A 27,745-nucleotide genomic window follows, 5' to 3' on the forward strand; every position below is an offset into this window, starting at 1 on the left:
AAAATTAATTTAAATTAGTTTCAATACTTCGAGTGCAAAATATTCTACTATTATGTTTTAAGGAAAATTTTAGACAGGATGCGGTAGTGTTAGAGTGTTTTCTCAGTTCAAAACAAACCTTTCGAATACGTCAAACCTAAAGCCTTGACATTTGGCCGTAGGAGGCTCGTTGGCGAGACCAGTGTGCGACGGTCGAGGATCGAGCGCGAGAACAGACGGCAACGACTACGAGGGCGAGAGGTCCTGCGCGTCTCTGCCGAGGCTGTCGGTCGGCGAGGGAGTGGTCCTTCTCGCGGGCGACAGAGAAGAGCCTTGCGGCGTCGAGGACTTCGGGGCTACGGGAGTCGTGTGATAAGGTGAGAATCTGTGATGCGCCAAGGCGAGGGCGGAAGGGTAGAGCGGTCGCGGCGCGGCCGGGCTCTGGCCGGGGTTTTGCGTACTCGAGCCAGCCAGCTGCTGCTGTTGCTGTTGCTGCTGCTGTTGCTGCTGGTGAGCCGCCGCGAACAGAGTCGGCCCTATCGAGGAGGCCCACCACAGGTGTCCCAGTTGCTGCTGTTGCTGTTGCTGTTGCTGCTGGTGCTGCTGCTGGTGGCTGGTCCCCGCGGGCGACGCTCCCGGATAAACCAGCGCCGGGCCGACGAGCTGGGCGTACGGGCTGACGGCTACGGCCGCCGCCGCTCGCAGTAGCATCTGCGACCTGGCCGCCCACAACGCCTTCTCCTCCAGGCTGAGATTGTTCACCGCGCCCGTCTGCAACTGGTCCATCTCGAACGGAAGTCGATGGGGAAACCTCAGCGACTGCTGTTCCGCCAGCATCGACTCCATCGTCTCCCTGAAAGGGAAGCTGCCCGATTATGCATTTTTTCCCCCGATCTGGTGCGCCACACGCGTCGCGACCGTTCTCGTTAGCCGACTACTCCCAAGATTTACCTCTCGAAATCGGTGAGCCTCGACGAGTCGCGGAAACCCTTCGCGAACGGGTTGCTGTCGATCTTGAGCTTCGTGATCTGGAACAGAAAGAGAACAGGGGCTCGGATTCGTGGCCAAATATCATCCGCTTGATCTCGTTATCGGCCAGGCGGGGTGAGCCGGGACACCGGGGCCATGCGACGCGACATTACGTCACCGGAACGGTAACGACGCCTGTCGGGAAACGAGCGGCCGTTTCGAAACGGTTCGTTCCATCGATCGGGAGTCAACGGCTCGTAAAATTAGAAGAAGGCGGGAAAACGATTCGTCCTGTCCCGGGTCGGTGGGGAAGCCCGAGGGAGAAGCGGTGCCGCCGGGCGAACATGGAAGGGCGCGATACCTCGTTTACGAGCCATCGGAATCGCTTGTTCCGATCGCAAGCTCTCGAAACCGACGGCGCGCCCCGTAGCCTCGCGGAAATCCAGCCTAAGTCGGTCGTTTCGCGTTACCCCGCCGGGGCCCACCCACGACGGCCGGTCGACGGGAAGCGACGGGACGCGACGAGACACGACGGATGCACAGGTGGCCCCGATCAGACCGGCGGCCCCAATTAGCCGTCGAGTGTCAAGGTCCTCCGCCCGTGCTTCCGTGAAGGATCCTCTTAGGGGGTTGCGTCGGATCATTCCTTTTTCGGCACGGCTTCCGGATTCCGAGGTAAATTCGCCGATCCCGCCGCGGCGTTCGCGAGACGCTCGCTACACTGAGGTCCGATGTTTTCCGGAAGGTCGACCGTCTCAGGCCGCGAGCCAGAAGTTTATTTGCTCGGTAAAAGGAGCCGCGCTCTGCTCTCCTCCGGAAAGCCGGAATGGAGAGGTCAGAGAAGAAGAGGGAAGGAGTAGGGGGCGGAAGAAAGAGGGACGACAGAGTCGGTGTCAAGTGGGTGGTCCAATTACCCTACGGTTTCGCGCTCACGAGCAGCACGTGCAGCCTGGTAATAAGACTCTTTCCTTCAAAGCCGAGGCTAAGCCGCGCTAAGCCTGGAGCTGCCTCGGTTTTAGTTACGATTCCGCTGACATCATTAGCCAAACATCTGGCCCACCTCCGCCGTTAGCTATGTCCTCGTCCTCCTCGTCCGTCGCGTCCTTCCCGTCGTCTAGCTACTTCCACGACGATCCGTCCCGTTCCGTTCTGTTCCGTTCCATTCGGTTCGGTTGCGCGACGACCACCGGAGCGACGAGAGGCGCGAGGCGCTACTATTTCCCTCCGCCCTGCCTCCCTTCGCCGTCTTCCGGCTTGACTGCTCGTTCCTCTCTCGGTTCTCTCCGCGTTTCTCCTCTCGGCCTCCTCGCGCGGCCTCCTCTCTCTCTCCCTCTCTCTCTCTCTCGCTCTCCTCCCCCGCCGCGTCCCGTCTTGCCTCGTTCGGCCGGTTCGCTTGCTCGTTTTACGACGGCTCTCCCCGCTACCGAGCGAGCGGTAATATCGCAGCCGAGCGCGTCGCGCCGCGTCTTTGAAATCGACCCGCGGTCGCAACTCTGGCCGCGAGGCTCGCCTCTTTGATATCGTGCTGCTCGTTTTGTTCGGAGGCGACGGCTGCTCGGTTCGTCTTCGCTCGTCGCTTTTCTCGCCACCGTGTCCCGGCCGCGTTACGTATCAATCGTCGAGGGCCGAGCGACGAGCGTCGATTAATTTAGGGCCCCGCGACGCGTCGATGCGCCTCGGTTCGCGGGCACCTAGCACCTCCGCGGTGGAGACGAGGCCGCACGGCGGTGCCTCGCTCGCGGAAAAACTGCTCGGGAAAATAGGGACTCGTCGAGACTGTCGCAGAGTTCTCTCTCTCTCGCTCTCTCCCTCTCTCTCTCTCTCTCTCTCTCTTTCTCTCTGGCTAGCCGCGAAGAAGTTATACGATTTCGTTGACACGGCTCGACCAAACGGTTGGACCACTTCCCAGACCGATTTACAGCGTCCGCGGTGGACGCGCAGGGTGTTGCTCGCCGTGATAAATTTGCTCGCGGGCTGTGCCCGGCTCTCTTCCTCTCGGTCGATGCCAAACCATCGTCGGCAACGAATAAATCGTTCCAGCCGCTGACCGCGCGAGCCGCCAGATATTTTACTCTGTATATCCTACGGGATACCGAGCCGCGTCGCGTCGACAAAAAAAATGTCCGAGATTTTTGTCGTGCCTCCGCGACGGAGTTCGTTACCCTCCTAGGCGTCGCGCGACACCCGGAACAATCGCTGCCGATCGCGAGAGAGGAAACCGAGCCCCCGGAAGCCGCCGCGAGAAACCGACGGCTTTTACGCTGCTGTCTCTGACACCAGTCTCTGTCCCGCCCTCCGGATGAGTTCGCGGTTAAACGTTTTAACGAGACGCGAACTAATCTGCGGACTAACTGGCGATGTGCGCGACACTGCAGCAGTCGTTGATCGTGGGATAATTGTAAAATGAGGGACCGGTCATTTGACTGTGATAGTTTTAGATTAATCGTGTTAACCTTTCTATGTAATAGCGTAAGTCCCATTTTCAAAAATGTCTGACATCTCAAAATATAATCTGAACATGCCGGAGTGTTCAGAAGACTAGCGAAACAAATGATAAAGTTACAGATTGGCAGAACTGTAAACAGTCTGAACAATAAACTTGATGATCAAACAATACACACGTTGCTAAACAATGCTGCTCATTGTTTCTCGCAGCGATGAAAATGTGACTCACTATCATTCTCACCCACTCGTATATTGTTAGCCGAAGGGTTTTTTTTTTTCTTTACGCCCGTGAATAATGAATCAAATTGTACGTACGGCAAAGCGTTTGTTATAGTTAGTCCGAGGAGGTATTACCTCGCGTGAGTCAGTCGTGTTGTTGCAACATCTCTAGTTCAGTTCTTTCGCATAAATACAGACAGATTCCGTTGAAATACTCAGCATCGAAGAATTCATTCGACGCTGGATTTACGAAGCTGTAAAATCGACCGTTTTCCATTAGTTTATCGAACCAACGACGAGACATTTATTTTAACAGTGCGTTATTTTTTCTGCTGTAGCAACGTGCGGATGCTTCGTCTAACCGAGTACAAGCGTGATAGAAAATATATATCTTAAAAAATCAAGTTGACCACAAACATTATTGTACGAGGCCTACATTATTATATGATTAGAAAAAAATTTGTTAATATATTTTATTATAATATATTCTCGTAGCTCCAACCAATTCTGAGATATTTCACTGTACTCGATTAAACGAGACGCCCTGTACATTGAATGAATAACTCTGTAAAATGTGTTATTAAAATCTGAATAATCGTAAGCGAGCAAATTAGCGACCTTAGTATTAATTCAAGAAAAATTGAGAGAAGGTATGCGAACACGTTTGACAGGGTTCCCGCGTTCGACAAGTTAGTTCCACGGACCGCAGGATTTTCGCTGGGACTTGTTCACGTTGCGACTCGCGTTTCAGTCCCATTACGACGTCCTATTTCCTGGTTTCGATCGGCGCTGATCTTTCCGAGATTTCGCAAGAAAAGAAGGATTTGCCGGCGAGATAGAAAGAAAGAGAGAGAGGGAGAAAGAGACCGTTGATTTCTCCGCAGAAGCTCGGCGAGCAAAATGAAACTGTAGGTAATTGAAAGGGATGCTTTCGCACCCGGCTCGCTGCTAATAATAGATTTAATAGAGACGCGCGTGCAGATCGGGGAAGGGGTCCCGTGGCTGGCCACGCTCGGTTCGCTCGCGCCACAATTTAGTGCCCTTTGCGCTGCCTTGCCGCCGCTACCGCTGCCGCTACTCCGTTCCTGCTGCCTCTGTCACGCTGCCTCGGTTTGCTTCCATTTCCCTCTCTCGCCGCGCCATTTCTCGCGGTCTCATCGGCGATACGCGTTCGATCTTCGCGGATTCGCGCGGCTCCCGCCCCCGGATCGGCTCGCTTCTGCTTGTTACTGGCGCGCGGATACGGCGGTCTCCGGCTGTTACGATCGCATGATCGGATTGTGTTAGCGTAATCAGTCGGTCGCAAAACGCTCCGCGCGAGAAATGTTAAAATATAGATAGTTTATAAATACAGGGTGACTCAATAGAACGTTTTGTAAATTGTTGATTATGCGGCGAAATATTCCAAAGAAATGTATAGCTTTCTGCGACGTGATCTGATATCAGTATGATATTTTTAGACGAACTGTACTTTTCTAGGTGGAATCGCATAGTTTTTGTTGCGCCAATCGATGCAGCTACATAGTTTCTACGAGAAAGTACTGTGCCACTTATGCTGAATGGCTATTCGTTTAGAAGATATTTCAAGTTTTGCAGCAAACTTTAACCTGTATAAACAATCGTCTGTTTACGAAGATCCATTAAATTATTATATCTTCAATGTATCGCGTATTAGCTATTTCTTAATACTGAAATTCAGTTTTCTTCTAGGCCAATAACCATTCGCAGTAAATGGTTGGATACCGTTACCTAGAAAATTAAGTGCAGCATCGACTGTTGCAACAAAAAATGCGCGATTTCGCTAAAAAACGAAAATGTAATCATCCTTCGTATCTTCTTTACGCATTGACATAGAAAAGTCTTGCTAACATCGAACATTTTTCAGTGTTATGAACGGTTTTCGAGATGCAATATCCTGTATACTAATCGCATCATCTAGTTGTAATTAGGCGAAACAACAGACGAGGCGATACCGAGACCCGCGCGGAACCTAATGTATCAATGTCGTTCCTCCTGCTCGTGCAGCCACGGTCTAAACACGTGTGTGTTGCAAGAGTGTAGTTATATATAGTCCGCGAACATAAAGTGGCTTCATTTATTGTAAAATTGCGGTGGAAAAAATAATCCGTTTATTGTAATCCAACGTCGTCGGTATCGATGGTGAGAAAATCGTAGGATTCTATTCAGGAGATATTAAATGCAAGCAAATATAGTCTCGATGTAACTTTGATAATGCTTAACAAGTTTAATAAGCTTTCTGTTGTCTAAAAAACTATTCAAATATTTTAGTTTACTTCTTAACAACAAGTTACACTATTTTTCAAGTATTTTAAAGTATACATCACTGTTCATAGACTTGTAAATATTAGCAACGCGACGAGGATGCTACTCGACTTATGGCAGATAATTTGTGCGACGTAAACTGTACATCGATGTTACACTTATTTGTAACAAACGTTACGGATTACTTACAAGAAACGCCACGATAATTACCAACAAAGGTCGTCAAATAATTTGCCACAAGCGTCGCAATTATTTGCAATAAATATCGTCCCTAACAAAACGAGAACGTAGCATCATCCGCAGAACGTTGTCAGCCGGTTATTCTCCTGAAAAATCGTAAGTCCTAAAGTGATCATAATAAACGGATTCCGCAGTACTTCACGGGCGAAGGGCTTCTTCTCTCTCGTGCGCTCGCCCCCCTTCGACCGCTCCTGTCTCATTCGAACGCGATTATTTATGTTTTCTTTCGTTCGTGCGCGCCGACGCCGTCGCCCGCAGCCAACTAAACCTATCGACTCCTCTTACTCCACCGCCGTCTCCCTCTTCCGCCGCCTGCTTCTGCAACGGCTCCCGCTTCTGCTCCCGCTGCAACCGCCGCCGCCGCCGTTCATGTTCCTTCGTGCCGCGACGCCTACTCGCGATACCTGTCCACCGCTTTCGCGGATTTTCATCCGCGTCCCGCGTTCAACGCCGTCTCCGATCCCCGGAGCGTCGCGCCGTTTTGGTTCCCGTCATCGGCGCGGCTTTTCCCCGGGATTTACGAAACGTGAAACGACTTAGCAGACAGTTGCTCCCGTTTCGGCAGCGAGCAGCTAATTAGCCCGGCTATACGGCCGCATACTATGTAGAAAGATAACGACCCGCGATTTATTGCCGCGGGAAATTTTCCGGCGCGATGATCGCGATTACGATTACGCGGCAATTACTCCCGGGTTCCGCTCTAAACGCGTCCGTCCCGAGACCGAGTCGAGACGACACCTGGCTGTTCATTGTTTTTTTCCTTCTTCTTTCCTCCTCGTCCCTCGTTCTTTGTTCTTTGTTTCGCCGCGGCGGCGATCTCTCTGACGCGAAACCGCGGTGGGGCGAAATGACGCGGACGTTTCAAAATCGAAGAACTTTTTTGACTTATTTAAACGTCAACTTCGTTTTTTAATGTTAAATTCGCTTTGTCTCGGCTCTCAGACTTGCAATGTATATTTAATACACTTCAGAATGCGCTATTTATATTGTAGTAAAATTGTTATCCGTTTACAGTTCGACTGGCGAATCAAGAGAGGACAAATCCAAATATCTTCAACCCTTTGGAGACGAATGATGACATAATAAGGACGTGAGGTCTATGCAGCTTATTCGACAAGTTGTAAGTATGTACTTAATTCCATGATATATACACCAATAATTTAAGATGTATTAATAATTTCTTAACATTATTTAGGACTATAATATGGAATTTAGTTCTTCGAGGAAAATCATAAATAAAACAAGGGCAAATCGTCCTTTCTTTCCACCAGCGATACAAATAGAATCAACCAACGCCCGTCGATGTGACGCTAGCGTCGCTTTAACCTAAATAAGCTGATACAACGTCGCTCGATCGCGAACACTCAATCCCACGCGATAACTTTCGTTGGATCTCGCGTCAGTTCCCTCACTGACCTTTCGCGGCTCGCGATTCGATCCGTCTTGTTCAGAGCGCGGGCACGCCAGCCAACCAAACAAACCGGCGAAACTTTAACCGCTCTTAACGATCACCATGCGAAGGAGGTGTTCCCGTGACGTTTATCGCTCGTCGTTCGACGACCGTCGACCGGAATTTACGAATCCCTTTCGAAGCCCGTTGGCACCCTTCCAAACGTCCCTTCTGCGCCAACGAGCGCCGGCGCACGGCCGGCTCTCTGCCTCTCCGTCGAAACAATGTTCGCCGCGTAATCGAGAGTCGATCGCTTTTTTTTTCGTCCCTCGAATCTCTCCGTTTCGAGGGGTTGCCGTTATCTGGCTCCCTCGGATCGGAGGACCGGGGCCCAGATAAGCCTTTTCCGCGACACCGTAATCGCGGACCTTCGAAACGTAGGCGCCCGGGCCGCGTCCGATCACGCGAAGAGCGGAATACAATCGCCGTCGGGCCTCTTTTGTCACGCATATGTTCCTGGATGTGTCCACGTTATTGTTGTTGCACACGAGTCGCATACCCTCCAGCGATTTCTTCCGTACGCAGGTTATTACCGCGAGCCCACCTTTCCCGATCCCTTCCTGTGCAACCGTCGCCGCAGTGGGAAACAAGTGACCGAACGCGAAATCGTCGAAACTTCTCACAGGGACGAGATAGAGGGATGAGATCGTGGAATTATACACGGGACGTTCTAAAATGAGGGAGAATTATAGAGCATATAACTCCGGCAATTTGCGACGTTGAAAATTAATGTTAAATTCAATATTCCCTGATAAAATTTTGCTTCCGTGTCGTGCCACCGGTCTCGAATAATTACCGATTTGTCTTCGTCGAATGAAACGTAACATGATAAACTTATGACATTATTACTTGCGATATTATAATATCAACATTTATAATTACAAATTTTATTAGTTGTAAGTTTATTAACCGTTTGCAGTCGAAGTCGTTTTAAATCTAACTCGAAAATAGTTCCCCGACTCGGAGTATTTGCATTTTACATGACTTGCCTTATTTCATGCATGCAGAATTGAGTCTCGTGACTAATGTAACAGTTATACGTATAACAATCTTTCAAATTATAAGCTAAATTATCCCTAGACGAGGTAAACGAATTTTTGCTGCTGCCTCAGAGTGCAAAGAGTTAAATACGCCGTAAAACAGAAGTTTACGAATTCTTCGAAGATCGTGCTATGTTTTACAGTTTCCGACAATTATATCGAGTATTAGGCGCTATACGTAAAGCAACACGCGAAGATCGACGCGTCTCCGAAGAGGTACAGCATGTCTAAAATGTCTCGATCTCTTGCAGAATGATGTGATTTGCGGAGAAGCTGCACGCTCGGATGGCGGAGGATTTGGAGAAAGAGGATCTGGTAAAGAATCTGGAGAAGAACTTGGAAGGCGATCTAGCAGAGAACTTGGAAAAGGATTTGGAAGAGGACGCGAAGGAGAGTTTGGAAAATAACCTAGAGGAGGAGCTAGTGATGGATCTGGAAGAGGACGTTTGGAAAGGAAGAGTCTTCGATGTGAAGAATCATTGACGTGAAGAATCTCCGAAGAGAAGGATCATTCTTGGGGAAGAATCTCGAAAGAGAAGGATCATTCTTGGAGAAGAATCTTGAAAGAGAAGAATCTTGGAAGCGTAGAGCCGCTAGAAGAGGCGACGCGTCGCCGGCCGATAAGCGCTTGGTAGAACGGATGGAGGAGCTGCGACGGCGGCGACCGAGAGACCGAGAGACCGGGCGACCGAGCGAGCAGGAAAGAAGGACGGCGGCAGTTAGGATATGAATTATGAGGCGCGGGGCGAGAGAGCGAGAGCGAGACCGAGAAAGACGAATCGAGATGGCTTAGAGGTCGTTACGGGAGAAGTCGGCAGGGAGGCTCGGGACAAGACGAAGACAAAAACCGTCCGCAACGATACGCAGTAGCTCGCGCGCGACTCGGAAAAAAGCCCGGTCGCTGCTAAACGAGCGGGCTCGCCTCGTCAACGACGACAACGACCGGGACGATGACTGAGAAGGGACGACGACATCCCCGAACACGATAACGACGAACGGCGGGCGACGAGCGAGCCGAGACCAATCGGTTTCGAGACGGTCGATCGAACGGGATCGCGACTACGCTTCTCGCGAAACCATCCTCGACGATTTCATCTGGCCCGAGAAACAAAGAGGCGAGCACCACGAGAAAGAAAGGAAGAGAGAGAGAGAGAGAAAGAGAAATAGAGGGAGAAAAGTAGACAGTGAGAAGAAGAGAGGAAAATAGAGAGGCGACGGAAGGGAGAAGGATGGAGATAAAGAGACGGAGAGGCGACAACAGAGAAAGATAGAGAGAGGGGGGAGGAGACGGTGGAAAGGAAGGAAGTTGAAGGAAGGAAGGAACGGCGCACGAAAAACTAGATGGCAACAGCGGGAAGATTTAGGAAGAGACAGAGAGGGAGCCGACCGCGCCGAGATAATTGCCAAGGCATCTCTTCGCACCTCATCATCGTCATCAACGGCCGCCTCGCGCTCTCGCAGTTGTCGCGGCCGACGAGGGTGGCTAACCGGACCACCCGTTAACGCTTTAAGGCTCGCTCGATCGGCTCCGTTTTCTTCTCATCGGTGCGGAGTGGGTTCCACGGCGACCGAGCGGATTTTTCTCCTCCCGTCGCATTGTCGCGTCCCCGCCGGCGGCGCGCGCTCCAGAGCACGAGCAGAACAGAGCAGAAGAGGAACGCGCGGCCGTCGAAGAGATCGCAGACGCCGAGGCACCGCGACGCTCTTGGAATGCGAGCGAACCGCACGCGAGCCGGACCACACATGAGGCGCGCGCTCCTAAACGACTATCGTAAAATACGATAATGCTCGTCGTTCTCGCGCGCCTAACCGGGAATCCAAAGTAGAACGGGCGCAAGAGGAATCGTCGCGAGGCTAAATCCACGACTCGGTTACTAAATCGTCGCGACCAGAATTACCAAACGGCGCGCGCGAGCCGCGCGCCGAGGAGGACCGGAGCGTTCGATCCTCGGCAAAGGAGGCGATCGTTGGAGCCGGAATTCCGGCGGTCGAGCAGCCGACCGCGACGGACGACCACTGTGATCCACAGCGGGTCCCGGTCACGTGTAAGGGTGGGACATGCCGAAACTGTCTAGATGAGATAGAGAAAGAGAGAGGGAGATGCGAGCGCGCGAAAAAACCGCCGGAAGAAAAGGAAAGAGCGGCCGCAGAGAGACGAAGCGGAACACTTACGAGTTGATTCTGATAGGCGGTGACAGCGGTGAATATGGCCTCCGGGAATATGAAGGTCTTGTGAGGCTCCTTCTCGAGGTCGGTGATCGGCTTGGCCGTGCCCGAGTCCGGCCGCTTCACCAGGTGGATCCTCGGCTGGTATTTGTGCATCGAGTTCAGCACCAACTGCGAATCAGCAATTCCGAATTTATTAGATCACGGTAATCTCTCTCTCTCTACCCGCTGGCTTTTCTTCTTTATAAATAATTCGACGGGATGAACGGGAGGGGCGCGTCTGGACCAAAACCGACTCTCTCCACGGCACGAAACGAAAGACCACGAATTAGGTACACCCGGTTGATCTCGCGCGTTCCTCGCATAACCGTCCGAAAGAATCGCTTTGGCTTCGTCTGGCAGCGCGCAACACTCTGAATACCAAATGAGCCTCGCGAAGAACCGCTGACCCGATCGGAGGAGCTCCTATTTACGTCAGTCATCCGATGAATTAAGGACCCTGCTGCTGCTGCTGCTGCTGCCGCTGCCGTTGCTCGTGGCGTTGCCGCTCTGCCACCGTTGCTCTGGCACACCGTGGACCGAACAGAGCGCGTGTCCAAGGAGAGTCGCAAAGAGAAGATGCCGAACGCGGCAGCACGGACACGGATAGAAAGGCAAGGAGTGACGCGGAAAAGCTGCTGCCTCCTTCGAACCACCGACGATGCTCTCAAGTTGCTACACGCTCGCGAAACGTTGGGAAAATACGGTAAGTGTACCTATTACTGTGGGTGTACGCTACACTGCGGTATTTTAGTCCGCGAGATTAACCCTCCGCTGTCATGCTTCCTCTGCGGACCACGTATAGCTTACTGGGTCACTCGGACCCAGTTTAGTTTTCAAACGATTTTCATAATGCCTAAAGTTCGACCCTCCGCTGTTGCATTTTTTATTTTCAGCTTTGGAACAGTTGTCAATTAAAAACTAATAATACTATCGAGAGCAAAGAATTTGGGGATTTTATTTGAAGATTCTAGAGCATGGTTCCATTATCAGAATTCGATATAGTAATATAGTTTAAGTAAAATAAATAGTTATACTTATTACAGTCTTATATAGCTGTATCAAACTTAATTATGCTTACGCTTTGGAATTAGAACAGGTACAAAACATTGTATTCTAAAATGCCACGATCATCTATATACGAAATAGCAGAATCGCTGGACGCCGAGCCGTGAAAGCCACAGTGGTCACCGCATAAAAGAGGCTAGGCGTTCGCGATCAGCGGTTGAAACGAATCGAAAATCGACGCCGCTGCTCCGAACCGGTCGCGAGAGTGTCGCGACGCGCGGAGGCCCGATCGGAGGCGAAGCCAGGGCGAAAGATACTCACGTGGCCGTGCCTGTCCATGTCATTGTTGGTCAGCTTGACTTTCTCGAAGGAGACGACCTGCTTTCGTAGCTGCTCGCCCGTAAAAGGCGAATCCGGGTGGACGTAGAGGCGCGCAGGTGCCGGGGGATCGGCTTTCCCGGCCACCAGCCAGGAACTCCTGTGATAAGCGTACCGATACCGTTTGTTGTCCACCGGGACGATGTCCATCAGGACCGCGTACCGACTGTCCGCCTTCAGCCCGTTGAACGACACTCGGCAAGTCGGGAACATTCGCCTGCGAAAAAAAAAGCACCGCGATTGAGCACGATCCGGCATCATCGAGACTTACGTATCGCGAACACTGAGGGTGCGCTATGGTGCCCCATTTTTCAGTTGTCCCAGTTACAGATTTTTGTAAATTATATATAAATGATTATTCTTAATATTGAACTAAAGAAAGTTGTCCTACGCGGAGTACCCTTTTTTTATTAATTCTAGAAGTCTTTTTAAGATCTCTGTCTTCAGACATAAATATTTTTCCACGTACCCAATAAACGATTATCATTATTATAAAACAGATAATACGATAAAGATTGCAAGACAAAGAACAAAAACACAAGACGAGCGAAATTTTGCTGCAAGAATTTAGACTCAATCTAGAGGAAACGACGTAGGAGCACCCGATATTTTCGGGCCCGTCTCGCATCCCCAGCGAGATCGCGCACGAGACGCGTTTGATTGGGCGAGAGCAGTCTCGCGGTGGCCGTGCGTCGGACGAGCAGTCCCGTGGCAGAGGAGAGGCCCGTTCGCAGTATATACACGGTCGAAAGCGGATCGTGCCAATTTTAGGGTTAACGTGGTGACGGCGAGAGCGGTGTCGGTGGCGCAGTGGCGCAGTGGGGCAGGGAGGAGGAGGAGGAGGAGGAGGAGGAGGAGGGTTAGGCCGGCCGTAGGATCAGGCTGGCGCGAATGTTTTGCCTCGGAGGCCAAACATTAATACCGTGTCGGGCCCCCCGCTGCTCGACCACTAAAACGCGGGGACACCCGCCGATCTTATCTACGTCTTCTCCTCGGTCCTTGTCGACTCGGTATGCATTCATCCCGCCAGCGCCACGAGTGTGAGTAATGCTTTTATTTATCAAGCCGTCCTTTGTTAATGAATTGAACTCGGCTCGCGGGAAAAAGGTGGCCCCCTTCGATCCACCCTCGGCGCCCCTCCCTCCCTCCCTCCCCCTACGGCAGGACTCCCTCCCCGGAGGAGAGGCCACAGGACGATGGCACGGCCGTGGAACGGCCGGCCGTGCTTCTTTCTCCGCGGATGCCTACGCCGCGCGGAAACCGGGATTCTTTTCGTCGTCGACGCGGTCTCGTTAAGGCGCCGCTCGGAAAGCTTCGCGAATTCCCGCCTTCGTGGTACACGTTCACGCCCACGGCCCGCGCGCATCCCGCGCGCGACGACGACCGAGGGTAAGAGAGAGAGAGAGAGAGAGAGAGAGAGAAAGGGACCCGGTGGCCGAGACCGCGACGAAGACGGGGATGGGGCTCGCGGATGGGGATGCGACGAAGGAAAGAAGAGGGCCGCGAACCGAAGGGGGTGGTCTCCGGGCTCTGCCCTTCGGGGCTCTCTCTGCAAATAACAGCGAAGAAGGGAGAAAACGGCGGGCGGGGGGACGGGGAGGGGCGCCGCCGCGAGGCGAGGGTGGTGGCGAAGGGTACTCTCGCCGTAGGATCGAAGAAACGAGCCGCGCTAAGTTGACGGCCGAAGGGAGCGACGAGCACCGCGTCACGACGCAGATCTAATTACTAACGCGCGACTAAGCGTGCAGTCGAGCAGCGGAGATCCCCTTCGGGGAGCCTGCCGAGGCACCGCGCTTACACCCGGAGATGATGCTGCCCTCCGCTTCGCCCGCGCGCGCACACACACGCTTCGAAGCCGCTCCGTGCCGCCGACGCCGACGCCGCCGTCGCGAGAGCCGAGGCGGCCAATTAGGCGCGCGTCCGCCGGGTCCCACCACCGCTTTCCGCTTTACCCACTTCCCATTTCCACCCCCGGGGAACTAACAGCCGCCATCCCTCTCCTCGATACGCCTCTAATTTAACCGCCGGGCCTCTCGACGTTCGACCGCCGCCTAGACACGCGATAATTATCTCCGCGGTGTGGCGAGTTCCAACTCCGCCGAACGTTTTCCGCCTACATTTCGACGGCCGCACGGCCGACGTCTCCATCCTGCTAGTTGTCAGATTTTCTCTATTTTCGTCCTTTTCTTTTTCGTTTAGCATCTGGACAAGTCAGAGGCGTTTTATGGGATAATAGGGGTTGTGACAAATTTTTAACAGCATGGTGCAGAGTCAGATAGCAGGAAGTTGTCTCTAAGACTATGTTACAAATCAGTACGTCTTTTAAAGGTCTTCGAGACATTTTTATGTCTTAAAGACGTTTTATGGACGTCTTTAAGACGTTCAGATGTGCTTACTAAGTCCAAAAGCAGTGTTCAAACCAAATAATACATTACATTTAGTGTATTGTATTATATTACTCCATGCACCGTTATATCAACCCTTGACTGTCGAATCTTTACAGAGAAATTAAAAGGGCGTTCACCCCACTGCTACTAAATAAACAAATAACTAAGTAAATAGATATCTCACTGCAGTCTGCACAGCTATCAATTTTAGGTGCAGTCTAAATAGATACCTAAATAACAGCATAGTATCTTCGCAGAGATCGCATTAATAAAGACGTTTGGCGTTGAATTAACAATGATTTCAAATGCAGCAGCTTCAATAATAAATCTGTTCGACTTTTAATGTTCCGATCGGTCTCTATCTTTAACCCTTTATTAGCCGAATCTTAGACAACTTGCAATTACTTTGATATCTCAAGTTAATGCTACTGCCAATCGTCTTCGATATTTTTACAAGTTATTTCATTGAAAAAGACTAAAATTATTCGGTGAAATGTTGCTATATATCGACACGTGAACTAAAGGTGATGTAGACCCAAGATGGTTATTTTGTACGATTTTGTAGAAAATGATTGGGTGTCTGTATGGAACTATTATTTATATATAAAAATGTTGTCTATATAGAAAATGATTATCTATATATAAAGCTATTAATGCTATATTAAATAATCACCGCGTCGGAAAGAAATAAACGTAGGAATCACGGGGCAAATTGCGAAGAGCAATCACAGGGTATCTGCGGCCAGAAGATCATGTTCAAGGCGAGAAAAATGTCGGCGAACGGCTCTAGTTAAAAGGCGCTTTCCGAAGGCGTGACCGGTCGGAAAATCGAGGCACGGCGGCAGATTTTTTTCTGCGCTCGGGATCCTCTCGCGTGTTCCCGCGAGGACCGTGTAGAAGGGGATCGTTCTCTCTCTCTCTCTCTCTCTCGGGTCGCCTCTCTTCGGTTTCCGCTGGCAAAGCGATCCGACTAATCGACCGCGTCCCGATACAAGCAATCTAACCGGTCGTCCGTCACCGCCGCGAGCTTCTCCGTCCGCTCTTTTAATTCTCGCGGCCCCCGATAATTTCTCGCTCGCGTGCGGACATTTCGAAACCGAATATTGAATTCGTGGCCGGGTTGCGAAACGCGACGCGCCGTCTCCAGCAAACGCGGCTCCTCCGTCTTCTTACCTGCCGGTCTTCGTGATGATCATCTCGGTGCCCAGCTCGTTGAATTTGTCCCACAGATCTTTCGTCTCCAGGTGACAGACGACGTGCCTGAGCTCCTCGCAGTTGGACCGCTCCTGCAGGAGCGGGTTCACCGGGGACGCGGCTTTGCCGCTCGTGCTCCCGGTGTCGTCGGTCTCCAGGTCGTCGTCGGCGACCATCGTCTCCTGGATCGGCGGCGCGCCACGAACGACGCCGGACACGCTCGGTTCCCTCTCTGCAAAACGCGGAAACAAACACGCTTTTAGTTCCTCGTTTTACTTGGTCTCATTTAGTTTCGTTTAGATAGTTTCATTTAATTAGTTTCATTCACTTAGTTTCATTCGCTTAGTTTTATTCGCTTCGACGATAGCATCGAAACCAGGATAAAAGAACCGAAAGCTAGCGTTAACCCTTCGCGGTCGTGTCGAGTTTATAGATGTCGTGCTGGTGAGAATTAATTATCGTTGGACGTACAGTAGCACATAATATGCAAAATTGAGAAGAAGAAAGGAAAATCAATTTTATATTCGTAAATAAGTCTTAATTCTATTTAAAAATAGAGAAAAATAGAGAATGGTAAATGAATAGCTTTGGCGACTTAGAATATACATATGACTATATTACTATGAACAGAAAAATACTTTATCGCTGAATATCGCCTGCGAAGAGATCAGACTATCAACTTGGATCAACAATAAATTTAATAACTCGTCGTTGTCAAATTTTTGCGAACAAAAGCGACATTTTAGCCTTATTTTTAGTTATAAGTATTATTTTTAGTATTAAGCTCTTTCTTTGTGCGGAAAAATACGGGACACTCTGTATATCCCGCCAAATGCAACTCATTGCGTAGGCAAGCAAGTAGGCGCGTCAATTTATGAGGATACGGAGCGAACGAGCTCAAAAATACAAATCCGCTCGGGAAACTAGAATGTTGCGCTTCGGAGCATTCTCGGGTGCTCGTAAATCGGGGAAAATTACAATATCGTACTTTCTTGCCAAATATCCGATATTTCGCTCGCAAACAAGTCCGAGGCTCCTTCTCAATAATTATTCGAATTATTCTCCTTGCGCGTACCATTTTTGTTTGTTTAATTTATTCATTTCATTGCATCGCACAGTGTTCTGTCATGCGAATAATAGTACGATACATAGATTTCAGAATCGCGTTAATAAATTGCGCTATAACAACGAGTCAGACTCGTGATAAAAATTCCAAGCAAGATCTAATAAATATTATTAATTTCTTTTGAATCGAGATAAATTCTTCTATTATCAAAGTGTAGAAGCTGAATTAAATAAAGACAATATAAGAAACAAAAATTACTTGGCCCTGTCAAGGAAAATATTAAAGACAAATAAATGCTAATCAACAGAGCGTGAAACGAAGTTTAAAGGGTTAATAGAATGATTAGACAATCGCTAGAAAATCTGGAGAAATTCTTCCTCTCTTAAAAGACGTGTTCGCGTCATCGGGGAACGATCGGGGTCGAGTTTAGTCGGTCGTGGACCAGGCTCGCCTCGCCGGTAATTAATTGTCGCGCGGTTATCGGGACGAGAGGAAACGTTTCGCGTTGCGTGCGGTTAATCTCGCAGATATCTCGGTCTATTGAAAGGTTTCCAGCTGGAAGCGGTAAACGCCGCGTAAATACAGGCCCGGCCCGGCCGCGAGAATCTCCGGGGATGTTTTACGAGTGAAACTAGCACCGTCGAAGAAAATTGCTGTTATCGCATGTGGTAATTCGTCGCTAATGTCCCGCGCGACGCGACACGACCGGGACAAGCGACGGGACGGACGAGGCTCGGGGATAAGCGATCGGACGAACCGATCGGACGATACGCGAGGACAATGTGGCCGATTCCGCCCGTTAATTGCCGGCGGATCGCGAGACGAAGGCTTGCGTAAACGTAATCGCGAAGGCGAGCGGTGTGCCGGACACAGAGAGGACAGCTGTTTCCGGATTCGTTGGTGCCTCGCCGGCTAGACGAACGGTTCTCCGTTTCGGACCAATCGGAATCGTTCGGTCGGGTTTGAGACACGTTTTCCGGCGCGTGGACAGCCTCCCGTCGAATTGATTCGTGGAAACGGCGATCGTCTGTACGGTGCAACGAGCAACGATGTTCGATCGTATCTGTCGCGTAATCAAACTACTTAAGTCGCGAGAATCGAACAATAACTAATATAAATATAAATACTAAATAAAATTAATAAAAAGAAAAATACGATTTGTAAAAACCAAATCAATTCAATAAACGTTCGAGGAATGTCAGAGATGTTTAGAAAGCTGCACTGAGAGCTGAGATTTTGTAGCATCGTTTTAGCAACCTAAAAAATTTATTAAAAATTCTGGCCAGTGTTGAAATAACCACTACTTTGTTAGCATTTTCGGTTATAATAAGCTACGAATTTTAGATCTCAGTTCTGGGATTTTTGTCCATCCAATCGCATTAGAACGCGCGTCGTCGCGTCGACGCGAACCCTCTACCGCGGCAGATTGCAATCAGCGGCGTTCGCATAATTAATCGATGCCTCGCGATTTTCAAGGATCGTTTGCTTCCGAGCTCCTCGGCGATCCTCCGCGTCCCCCCTCCCCTCCTCGGGACGGCGGGACGAACGCGGCGGACCAAGGCGAGGATATAATAGTGGCAACGGTAGCGCGCCGCTTCCAAACAATAATTATATAATTATCCACTTAGGGCCCAGGCCGTTCCTTTTAGTTTCGCCGTCTCGTCGCCGTTACGAATATCGACTAATTCTTTTCGTCTAACGAAATAACAGAGTCTCGCGAAACGATTTTCATTCTCTGTTCAAAATGACATCGTTGGATCGCCGAGGTTTGTGCAAAATAAAAATCGTCTCCGTCGAATGCGAAACAAAACATCCGAATGCTAAAAAAGAGTTTGAAAATAAGATAAAAGAGAAAAGATTTATAAACGATAATAACGCATTAATTTCACGCTGCATCGAGAATGTTCCCCCATTGAAATTAAATGGTTTCGAGGGTGCTGCGAGATGACATAATTCATTTCTCTGCAAGCGGACACGCAAAAGGATAAATAAAGGACATCTTTGTTTTTTCGCGTATGTAAATGCAAATTTTCAATACACTTGTCAGCTCGGTCCATATTTAAGAATAATTATCGCCGGGTCGGCCACAACATTAATCGTCAAATATTAAAGCAGTGAATATTTACACGACTATCACTTTGCAGTATTTGCGCTCAGGTATCTCGTAAATTAATAATTTTCTGACCGGTCTAATATTTTTTATTTGAAATTATGGACTGAACGAACGTATTTAAATTTATACATCTAGATTTATAAAAAAAAATAAAATCGACCTCCGTACCCTTTATCCGTCTACTTGCAAAACAACGAATCGCTCCCAAAACCATTTAATTTCTATACAAAACATTTCTCGATCATTGCTCGAGTTATTTTCATTCATAGATAAAAATCTATAAATAAACGAATCAACAAATCAATCAATCAATAAATCAATAAATCAATGAACAAATGAATCAACAAATACGTTGATCGATCAATGGATCGATCGATCAGCGAATAAATATTTGGATTTCACGTTTTCGTCGCACAAGACCTCGCCTTTAAGCGTGTACTCGCGACGAATCCTCTCGCTCGCTCGCTCGCGCGACGTTACCGCGATTCTCCGGTTCGGCGAGCCCCGTCGATGGCCGACGGATATAGGAGCGGCGCGCAAATTGGAGCGAGTTTCACCCGGCTAATTGCCGGCGAAGAACCCGGGAGCCGATTTCTTCGGAGGACCCGCGCGATTAGCCCGCGTATAGCACGGTCCCCGGCAGGTGTGCCACGGCTCGATAACTCGAAACGATCGCGAATAAATTAATAATAAAGACCGGGGAGCGTTCCAGCGGCGGCGAGCGGCAATGGCGGCGAGCGCCTCGGAGATTCGCAGCCTCGATACCTCCGCGGCGCCCTGAAACGTATTCCCGCTTAACGCGATTTCGTTCGCGGCACGCTTAAAAATTACTTTCGCTCGTTAAGACGATTCTGCTCGGCTCGCCTTAGGGCCCCGGGGATGGAAAGGGGTTCTGCCCGTTGCGTGGCGAAAGCGCGCGCGCGCGCGAACGGGAGCGAAAGGGCGAAGCGGACGAAGAAAGAGAACGGCCGGTAGATAAGATAGACCCGAGAGTGGCGTTCAGCCGGGCTGTTTAGGCCCGGCTCGCCGATCAGTCCCGGCCGATGGTGCGCGCGGTTCGATCGCGTTTCCACGAGTTTTCGCGCAGCGGCCGCGCGAACGCTAATTGGACGGCGAGAGGGCCTAGCCGCGCGATGTGTGGTCTAGCGGTGCCGCGTATTTTTATTCGACACGGCGAACGGCGGTGTTAAACGACTGACGAAACGCATGACGAGTCGTCGCCGCCGCCGGAACGATCCCCGTGGCCTGCCTGTGTCTCTCTGTGTCGGGGGAGGGGAGGGGGCCGAGGCCCGACTTTCCGAGCTACTTTACGACCGACCTCGTCAAGTGAGTTACGGTTGCGAGTGCAACGCGGCAACGTGCTGCTGCACCCTGCGCCGACGCCGACGGATCAAAGACACGAGGACCGGGACAGATTCGAAGTTCCCCCCACCCCCACGATCTACGAGAGACCGTCTGCTCCGGTCTAATATGCTGCTGCGCCGCGAGGCTTCCGAATCCGCCGTGTTCCGCTACGTAGCCGCGGCCATCGAATACCGAATTTCTCGCGCGGCGCTGCCGGCTCGGGCCGCCTTTGATTTCCGGCCGCGGTGTTCCCGCGGCCGAAGCACGGCGACAAGTTTACGATCCGGAACGCGAGTTACGCGCGCCGCGTGTACGAGCGGGAAACGGCCGCCGCCGCTTCTGCATGCTGCCGCTCTCTGAAACACGAGCAGGAACGGGCCGTTCCTACTAGTCCGAACGCCGGAAACGCGGGGAAAATCGTCGCGGAGCTCGCGCGCGACTCGACGAAACCGCGAATCGCGCCTCTTCGTTATCTGATCGTGAACGAGTGGACGGCGCGGACGATCGATCAGCCTGTCGACAGCTAATTAAAAGAGGCACCTTGTTTGTTACCGAAACCGCGAATTAATCTGGCCGTGACGAGACCTGTTTTTTTGCGGATCGCGCGAGAATCGCGACTCCCACGCAGACGCGCTTCTTATCTGCGAAGTGCTCTCGATTGTTATCGATACGGACGCGACACACACGTTTTTATCCTCCGTCTCTCTCTTTCTCTCTCTCGAAATTCCCTGAAACACAAAACACGCTGCCTAGCAGCGTTACATCGCCGACGTCGTCCCAATTCTTCGTTTCGGTTTTAATTCGGAAACTCGCGTCATTTTTACGTATTTATTTTATTTTATTTTATTTTATTTTATTTAAACGAGCTAATAATAGTAATCACTTAATTTATCAAGCGGACGAATCCCTTTGTCACAATAAGAGAGAGGGGGGAAGGGAGTAATGATGCGGTGGCAGTCACGCGAGGGTAGATGGAATACAAGAACAAAGAGAATGAAAAAAGAAGGAAGGAAAAGCCTAAACACTTCGGGCTGTTTTACAATGCGCGTGGGATATATCTTGTACACGGCGTTAACGCGGTGTGCGCGAGAGAAGCATAAATAGCTGTTTGAGAGATTAAATTATTTTTAATTTCGAACAACTGGAGCATAATTATTTTATATCATAAAAATTCTCGTGATATACTCGTTTTACAATGGTTAGATATTTAACTGTACTATGTCTTAAAAATTCTCGCGATATGTATACTCCTTTTGCAATCGTTAGATATATTTTTGGAAAGAAGATTTTATTCTCGCTGATTTTCCTATAAATAACATGTTAAGATTTAGAAAGAGATTGGTAATTGATAGGACGAGTTTAGGTTATCTTTCTCCTAAAAGATTCTTTTATCGTGTGCAGCGACGTATTGGGAGGATCGATAGAGAAGCATACGTTCGTCGCATTAATAATCACGCGATCGATGCCAGGACGGAATAGGTAATCTATCGGCTGATTTTCTTTTGATTTTGTTTCGTCTATGAACGAATGCATGTTGGAAGGGTGAAACAAAAGAAATAGAGAAACATGGTATGCGAATGCATGATTGTGAGTTATAGTGAGTGATAGCGAATGATAATGAATGATAGTGAGTAATAGGGAACGATATTAAATAATAGCAAACGATAGTGAATAATAGGGAACGATTGTAAATAATAGTAAAGGATAGTGGATAATAGTGAACGATAATAAATAATAGCAAACGATAGCAAATAATAATGAATGATAGCGAGCAATAGGGAACGATTGTAAATAATAGTGAAGCATGGTAAATAATAGCAAACGATAGTGAATAATAGTGAACGATAGTAAATAATAGAAAACGGTAGTGAATAATAGCGAACGATAGCGAACTCATGGTAAAGACGTCGCGGTAAAACAATAAAAGAATAATTTCGATAGATACATCATCGATATTTTTGATAGACAGATATAAAATAAATGGGCGGAATAATAATTGATAGCGTCTATGCACTCGTGGACTGAATGCATTGGCGTCAACAACCCATTTATGTATCACAGATCGCGTCTTTTTAAACTCGCATCTTGATCAGTGAATTTGAATGAAAATCCACTTCTCTGAAGCATATATTTGCAAAATTGACGACAATGTTTTCATGATAATTATACCACGAGGATTTTAAAGATTTCTCAGAGAGATTCCTTGAAATATACAATGATATTTTTGTAAAATCAATTTTTCTAAGATAACGTTTACGCCGTTTACTTTATATCACTCCTCTTCCGCGCAGAGCACGCTGATATCAAAAATATGTCACAAATAATAATAAGCAAATCTGAAGATATGACAGAAGTTGTTATCTCTGACGCCGGTGAAGTAGAAGACATAATTTTCAACTTCGTGAAATTCGCGATGCGGATGGCACAGTGTCAATCTGTCGAAAAGACAAGTCTCTCTCTCTCTCTCTCTCTCTCTGCGCTCTTTCGCCAGATTCCTCAAAGACGGCGAAAACGAAGAAAACTCGAGCACCGCGCGCAGTAAAATTCAACGCGACCGTATCGGCGCGGCGAGAGCCATCGACGCGTCCGCGCACCGGAAACCGACGTCCCCGCGATCCGCATAATTTTTCTGTCGTTCGCCGGCAAGAGCCATCCGCGCGTTTGACGGTCCCCCGATCGGTTTTACTCGGCTAACGGCGCACGATGCGATAATTCCCGGGCGATGCGAGCGAGCGAACCATATCGCCTCGTTCCGCGGTCGGTGTACGCGCCGACTCTCGCGCGCGGCGATGCCGCCTCGAGGAAAATCCGGCCCTCGCCACGCGCTCAGCTCGCGTTCCCCGAGACTTCCGGGAAAGCGGCGGACACCGGCGTCCGACACCGCGGCATTATCCGTCAACGATAAAATTGTCAACGTTCCCGGCAACGATTTGTCTCCGTCCATCGGTTTATCGGTTATCGGTTATCGCGGCGAGAAATCTCGGGATAATAGCGAATGCTTTCGAGAATCGTTCGAAGCGGGGAGACGCGCGTTTACCGGCGACGGAGAGAACGCGCTCGAATCTCGGACGCGACGACGAAAGTCGCGAACTGGTCCAGCGGCCAGGTGAGCGCCCACGAATTTCTATGTGGGTCGACGATCGGCTCGATCGGCTCGACGATCCTCTTTTCGACGCTCCGATCGCTCGCGTGGATCCGCCGAGACTCTTATCTCCACTGCGAGTGGAAATCGACGAGAGAAAACTCGCTACTTTATCCGCCATTGTCCGCCATTGGAAACTCGCGTTTTTAAGTCCGCGATTAAAAATCCGCGAATGGAAAAGTCGCGAGCGACGAAGACGAGCTCGGTCGGTTCGCCGCGGTTACCGTGAAATAAATCGCGAGCCGATTGAACGATCAACGGGGACCGAGGCGAAGGCGAGACGATAAGGGTCGTTACGGTTTCCGGTTATTTCGAGGCGTTCCCCGTAGGTCGGCCTCCTCCATCTGGCTCCGACGAGTTAATCGATCCCGGGCCGATTCCAACCGGTCGTAACTTCTGGGCACGGTCGACGCGCCGTGTCCGTAGTTCCTCGCTTAACTAAGTCATTGGCTATTTATTACGGTTGACACTCCCGACGAAACCCTATACGACGGCGTGACAGTTTTTTTCTTTTTTTCTTTTTTTCGTCCCCGGTGGCCGAACCGTGAAAACGAGCTACCGTTCGCGACGGGCCAGCGGCCGTTCCGTCGACGATTGGACGGACCTCGGTCGCGTCCGCGGTTCCGATTTTCTTCGGTCGTCGGACAGAGGGTCTCTTTACCGTGGAATCGACGCGACGACGCGACGATCCAGGTGGAAAACAGCGTCGGGGATGGCAAAAGTCCGAGCGATCGGAGGAAAAGATTTTTCACCCATTTGGAAAAGTAGGAAATTCCTTTTTATCAGCAAATTTTTATAAAAATGCTTCGAAATATGAGAAGTAAAAACAATATTGCATAAGTGGAGAATTTTAAAGAATTTTTATTTCATTATAGATTGATAATAATAGAAGAAATGGAATCTAATTATTTTGGACGTTCTACGTCCTTTTAAACTGTTAGCTGCATACTAGGAAATCTCCTACGATTTATGTCAAAATACTTATGATAACATAGTCATAAATTTCGCACGCTTTAGGATATTTCTAGAACAATTATCAAAAAGACTCTATACACAGTATGATCAGTATAAAACGCGTAACAAAATTTCTCTTCTAAATATATTGATGCAGCTAAGTGGTTGAACGTCTTCGTTCACTGTGCGTTGCATCGGACGTCAACCCGTTATTAATAAATAAATTAGATAAACAGATAAGTAAATAGACACGTCAATAAATGATGAAATAGATGAAGAAATAGTTAAGCGAACGAAGAAGTAAATTAGGTAAGACGAGTATTGGGGTGATGGTCACCGAAGGCAGGGACGACGATAGTTCGCGGAAGTTCGCCGACGATCGAACGAGCGCCGTGAAATCCGTCGTTTATTCAACAATTCGGCGTCCGTGGGCACTCGCGGGCTTTCGCTCCGTTCCGCGGGGTTCGGCCGCGGCCGGTCCGCGGCCCCGCGGAGAGGTCGGTGGGGAGTAAGAGCGCGTGTCCAACACACACGTGCACGCACACACGATAGAGTCCGCTGGTCGATTCATCGCGCCGTTTACCCAAGTTTATTTGGGAACGACGGTCCGTTTCCGTGGGTGAATTGCACCGTGGCCAACCGTAAATTTCGTCCGCGGTAGAATCTTCGTGGGCGATTATTCGCCGCGGGCGTCCAAGATACGCGATGATGAAACCAAACACCCGAGTCTCTCGAGTCCAGTCGGAGTCGGAGTCGGAGTCGGAGTCGAGGACCGGGTCGAGGGAGCCCCCGGTCCGGACGGACGTCTGGCTGAGGCGAAGCGGCCACGGTCGTTTCCAGAATTCCGATGAGACACCTCACCTGATCGCGCGCGAAACGACCGCCGCTCCCCCCCGCGCGCCCCGAGGAATTAACGCCCGGCGAAATCGCGCGCCGGGGACCGACTACTACAAGCCTCGGAAAAAACCTCGCCCGTTAAATCATTCATTAACAAAAGGAACCACGGTGAGAGAGAGATAGTAGAGGCCCCCTTGTCAGCCTCGTTCCCTCCTACCTCCCACCTCCCCGTCTTCCCCCCCTCGCCGTAGAAAAACGATCCGAGCGTCGAAACAAGAAAAATCTGTCCCACCGGGTCGTCTTTCGAAACGGAAACGGAAACGGGTTTTGGCGGCGTGCGCGAGCGAGCGTGTTCTCTCGCGCGGGTATTAAAGAGTATCGGGAAACGGTCGACAACGGAGAATATCATCTCGGGCAAATGTCTTTTTTTGCCTTCCGAAAAAAACGAAAGAAAGAAAGAAAGGAAGAAAGAAGGAAGGAGACGAAACCGTCGGGGGGGGAGAGAGCCCGGACAAAAACGGTCCCGTTTGACGGGTCGGACGTGGAAAGGGAGTAAAAAAGCCGGGGCCGACGACGACGTTTATCTCGGTAACGAGCCAAGCGGCGGGGCAACGGCAACGTCAACGTCGACGACTTATCCGTCGCGCCACGCTCCCGCGGCCCGTCGTCCATTGTTTTTGTAATTCGAGACGCGGCCGTAATCTGCCGAATCGTATCACTCCGCGCCGGACAACCGTTAACGTTTCTCGCCGCGATCGATGTTTCGGTGGTCTCCGTATCGTCTCGCCGATAGTGCACACGCTTTTCCTAGCTGATTTGGTACGGAGTCGCCTAAACGAAGCTCGCGACGTCGCGTTGGAAAACGAGACTCACCGTGCTGATGCAGCTTGCCGCCGCCGACGGCCTGTTGCTGTAACTGTCGATGCTGATGAGGCTGCTGCTGCTGCTGCAGCTGGCTTTGTTGAGGCTGTTGCTGCTGCTGTTGCTGCTGTTGCTGCTGCTGCTGCTGCGTTATCGGCGGCGACGTCGAGGCGGCCTGCGACTGCTGTTGCTGTAGCTGTTGCTGTTGCTGCTGCCTCGAGTCCCTCGCCATGATGGCCGCGATGCTGAAGTCGGTGGCCGACTGCCGGCTCGAGTTGCAGTTGTTGTTCAGATTGTTCAAGAGGCTGCTGTTCGGCGACGGGCTGGAGCTTTCGTCGGCGTCGTCGCGGGTGCAGCCGGGCGAGAGGCCGCGGCCGGCGGATACCGCGGATACAGCGGAAACCGCGGTGGCGGCGGTGCCCTCGGCCTGCATTTTTCGTCCAAGAAACAGATGTCGAGATTCCTCGTCGTCCTCCTCGCTGCCGGCACCACCGCCGCCGCCGCCGCCGCCTCCTCCACCACCTCCGCCACCACCGCCGCCGCCGCCACCGCTGCCGCCGCCACCCCCGAACGAAGACAGCGTCAATCCGTTTCTCTTCCTACCGGCGAGACCTCGCGACTCCAGCAACATCACCTCGCCCTCTACCACTCTTGACACGGCCCTCCTAACCGGGTCCCTCAACTGTGTTCGTTGACGGCGGCGGATGGCGACGATCGGTGCTCCGGTCGGCGAGTCTTCCCGTTCGACGAGCGACGACGAGGCTTCCGATCGGTTTCCGTCACTGTTTTCGGTCTATCTACGATCCCCGTGACCGGAATCCTCGACATCCTCCCGGACGATCACGGTCTCCCGTCCTCCGCGTCCTTGTCGTCCAAATCTTCGTCGTCTTTCTCACGTTGTCTCCGTCGTCGTCGTCGTCGCGTCGGACCGTCGTGTGTGCGCGTGCTTCGTTCCGCTTTATCTCCAGGCTTCTCCGGGGATGGTTTACGGCGTGAGTGTCGAAGGAACGTTGCCCCGCACGTCGAACGGAAACGCGGCTCGTCGCGACGCGAGGCGTCCCGTTACGTCGAGCCTCGAGGTGCGCGGCGGTGTAGCGCGCGCATCGCGGCGACACCTCGACGTACCCGTTCAACTCGACGTGTGCACGGTCGAAGCGAACCGCAGCAGCAACTTGGACGAGCAGACACCGCGAGGAGGAGATGCACACGCGCCCACCTATCGACAAAAATCCACTGATGTGTCGCGCGCGCGTTACGGGAACGCGGAACGGCACTGTCAACGACGCGGCGCGGACTCGCCCCGATGGATCTCACGGCATTCGGGGTCCTCCGGTTGCGCGAAGACCGCCGGGAGAGAGTGGGACGGGTCGAGGAGAAAACGCGGGCGGTACGATGACGGTGCGGCCGCGGATATCGGGCGGCCCGGTATATCGGTTCGATGTCCCGTCTGTGTGTCCCGGAGCCTCGAGAGTCCCGAGTGCGTGGAGAGCGCTCGAGTCGAGCGGAGAGCGCGGACAGAGCGAGAAACGAGAGAGCGACCGGTTGCCCGACAGACTGACCCGCGCCACCGGCGGTCGGCTCCTCGTTTCGGTCCCCACCCCCGGCGCTTCGCGGCTCTCTTCTCTCTTCTC

General features: G+C 50.9%; 2 protein-coding genes across 3 annotated transcripts in view; both read right to left on the bottom strand.

Moving 5' to 3' along the window:
- The window catches only part of LOC144468314 (cdc42 homolog), a 155,290-nt gene that overhangs the window by 85,142 nt on the left and 42,403 nt on the right, over positions 1–27,745 (bottom strand). The gene's annotated exons all lie outside the window — the stretch shown is intronic.
- Positions 161–27,722, bottom strand: LOC144469083 (uncharacterized). 2 transcript variants are annotated; one of them, XM_078178989.1, is made up of 6 exons: positions 26,127–27,722; positions 15,777–16,029; positions 12,160–12,433; positions 10,798–10,962; positions 931–1,007; positions 161–832 (listed from the first exon to the last, which is right to left on the bottom strand). In XM_078178989.1, exons 1-6 carry the CDS (start codon positions 26,743–26,745, stop codon positions 226–228), a joined length of 1,995 nt encoding a protein of 664 aa, XP_078035115.1. In that variant the 5' UTR covers positions 26,746–27,722; the 3' UTR covers positions 161–225. The 2 variants fall into 2 exon arrangements, with proteins under 2 accessions (XP_078035115.1, XP_078035114.1); XM_078178988.1 differs by having other exon boundaries at positions 161–844.

Source organism: Augochlora pura, chromosome 4 (genome assembly GCF_028453695.1).
Source record: "Augochlora pura isolate Apur16 chromosome 4, APUR_v2.2.1, whole genome shotgun sequence".
Classification (NCBI taxonomy): domain Eukaryota; kingdom Metazoa; phylum Arthropoda; class Insecta; order Hymenoptera; family Halictidae; genus Augochlora; species Augochlora pura.

Bases quoted from the DNA above. Each gene is read 5' to 3' on its own strand.
- LOC144469083 (XM_078178988.1), bottom strand. From the start codon at position 26,745: ATGTTGCTGGAGTCGCGAGGTCTCGCCGGTAGGAAGAGAAACGGATTG. The intron at 16,030-26,126 runs GTGAGTCTCGTT...CGCGTTTTGCAG, and splicing joins CGGCAAGCTGCATCAGCACG to AGAGGGAACCGAGCGTGTCC. The intron at 845-930 runs GTAAATCTTGGG...ATAATCGGGCAG, and splicing joins AGGCTCACCGATTTCGAGAG to CTTCCCTTTCAGGGAGACGA.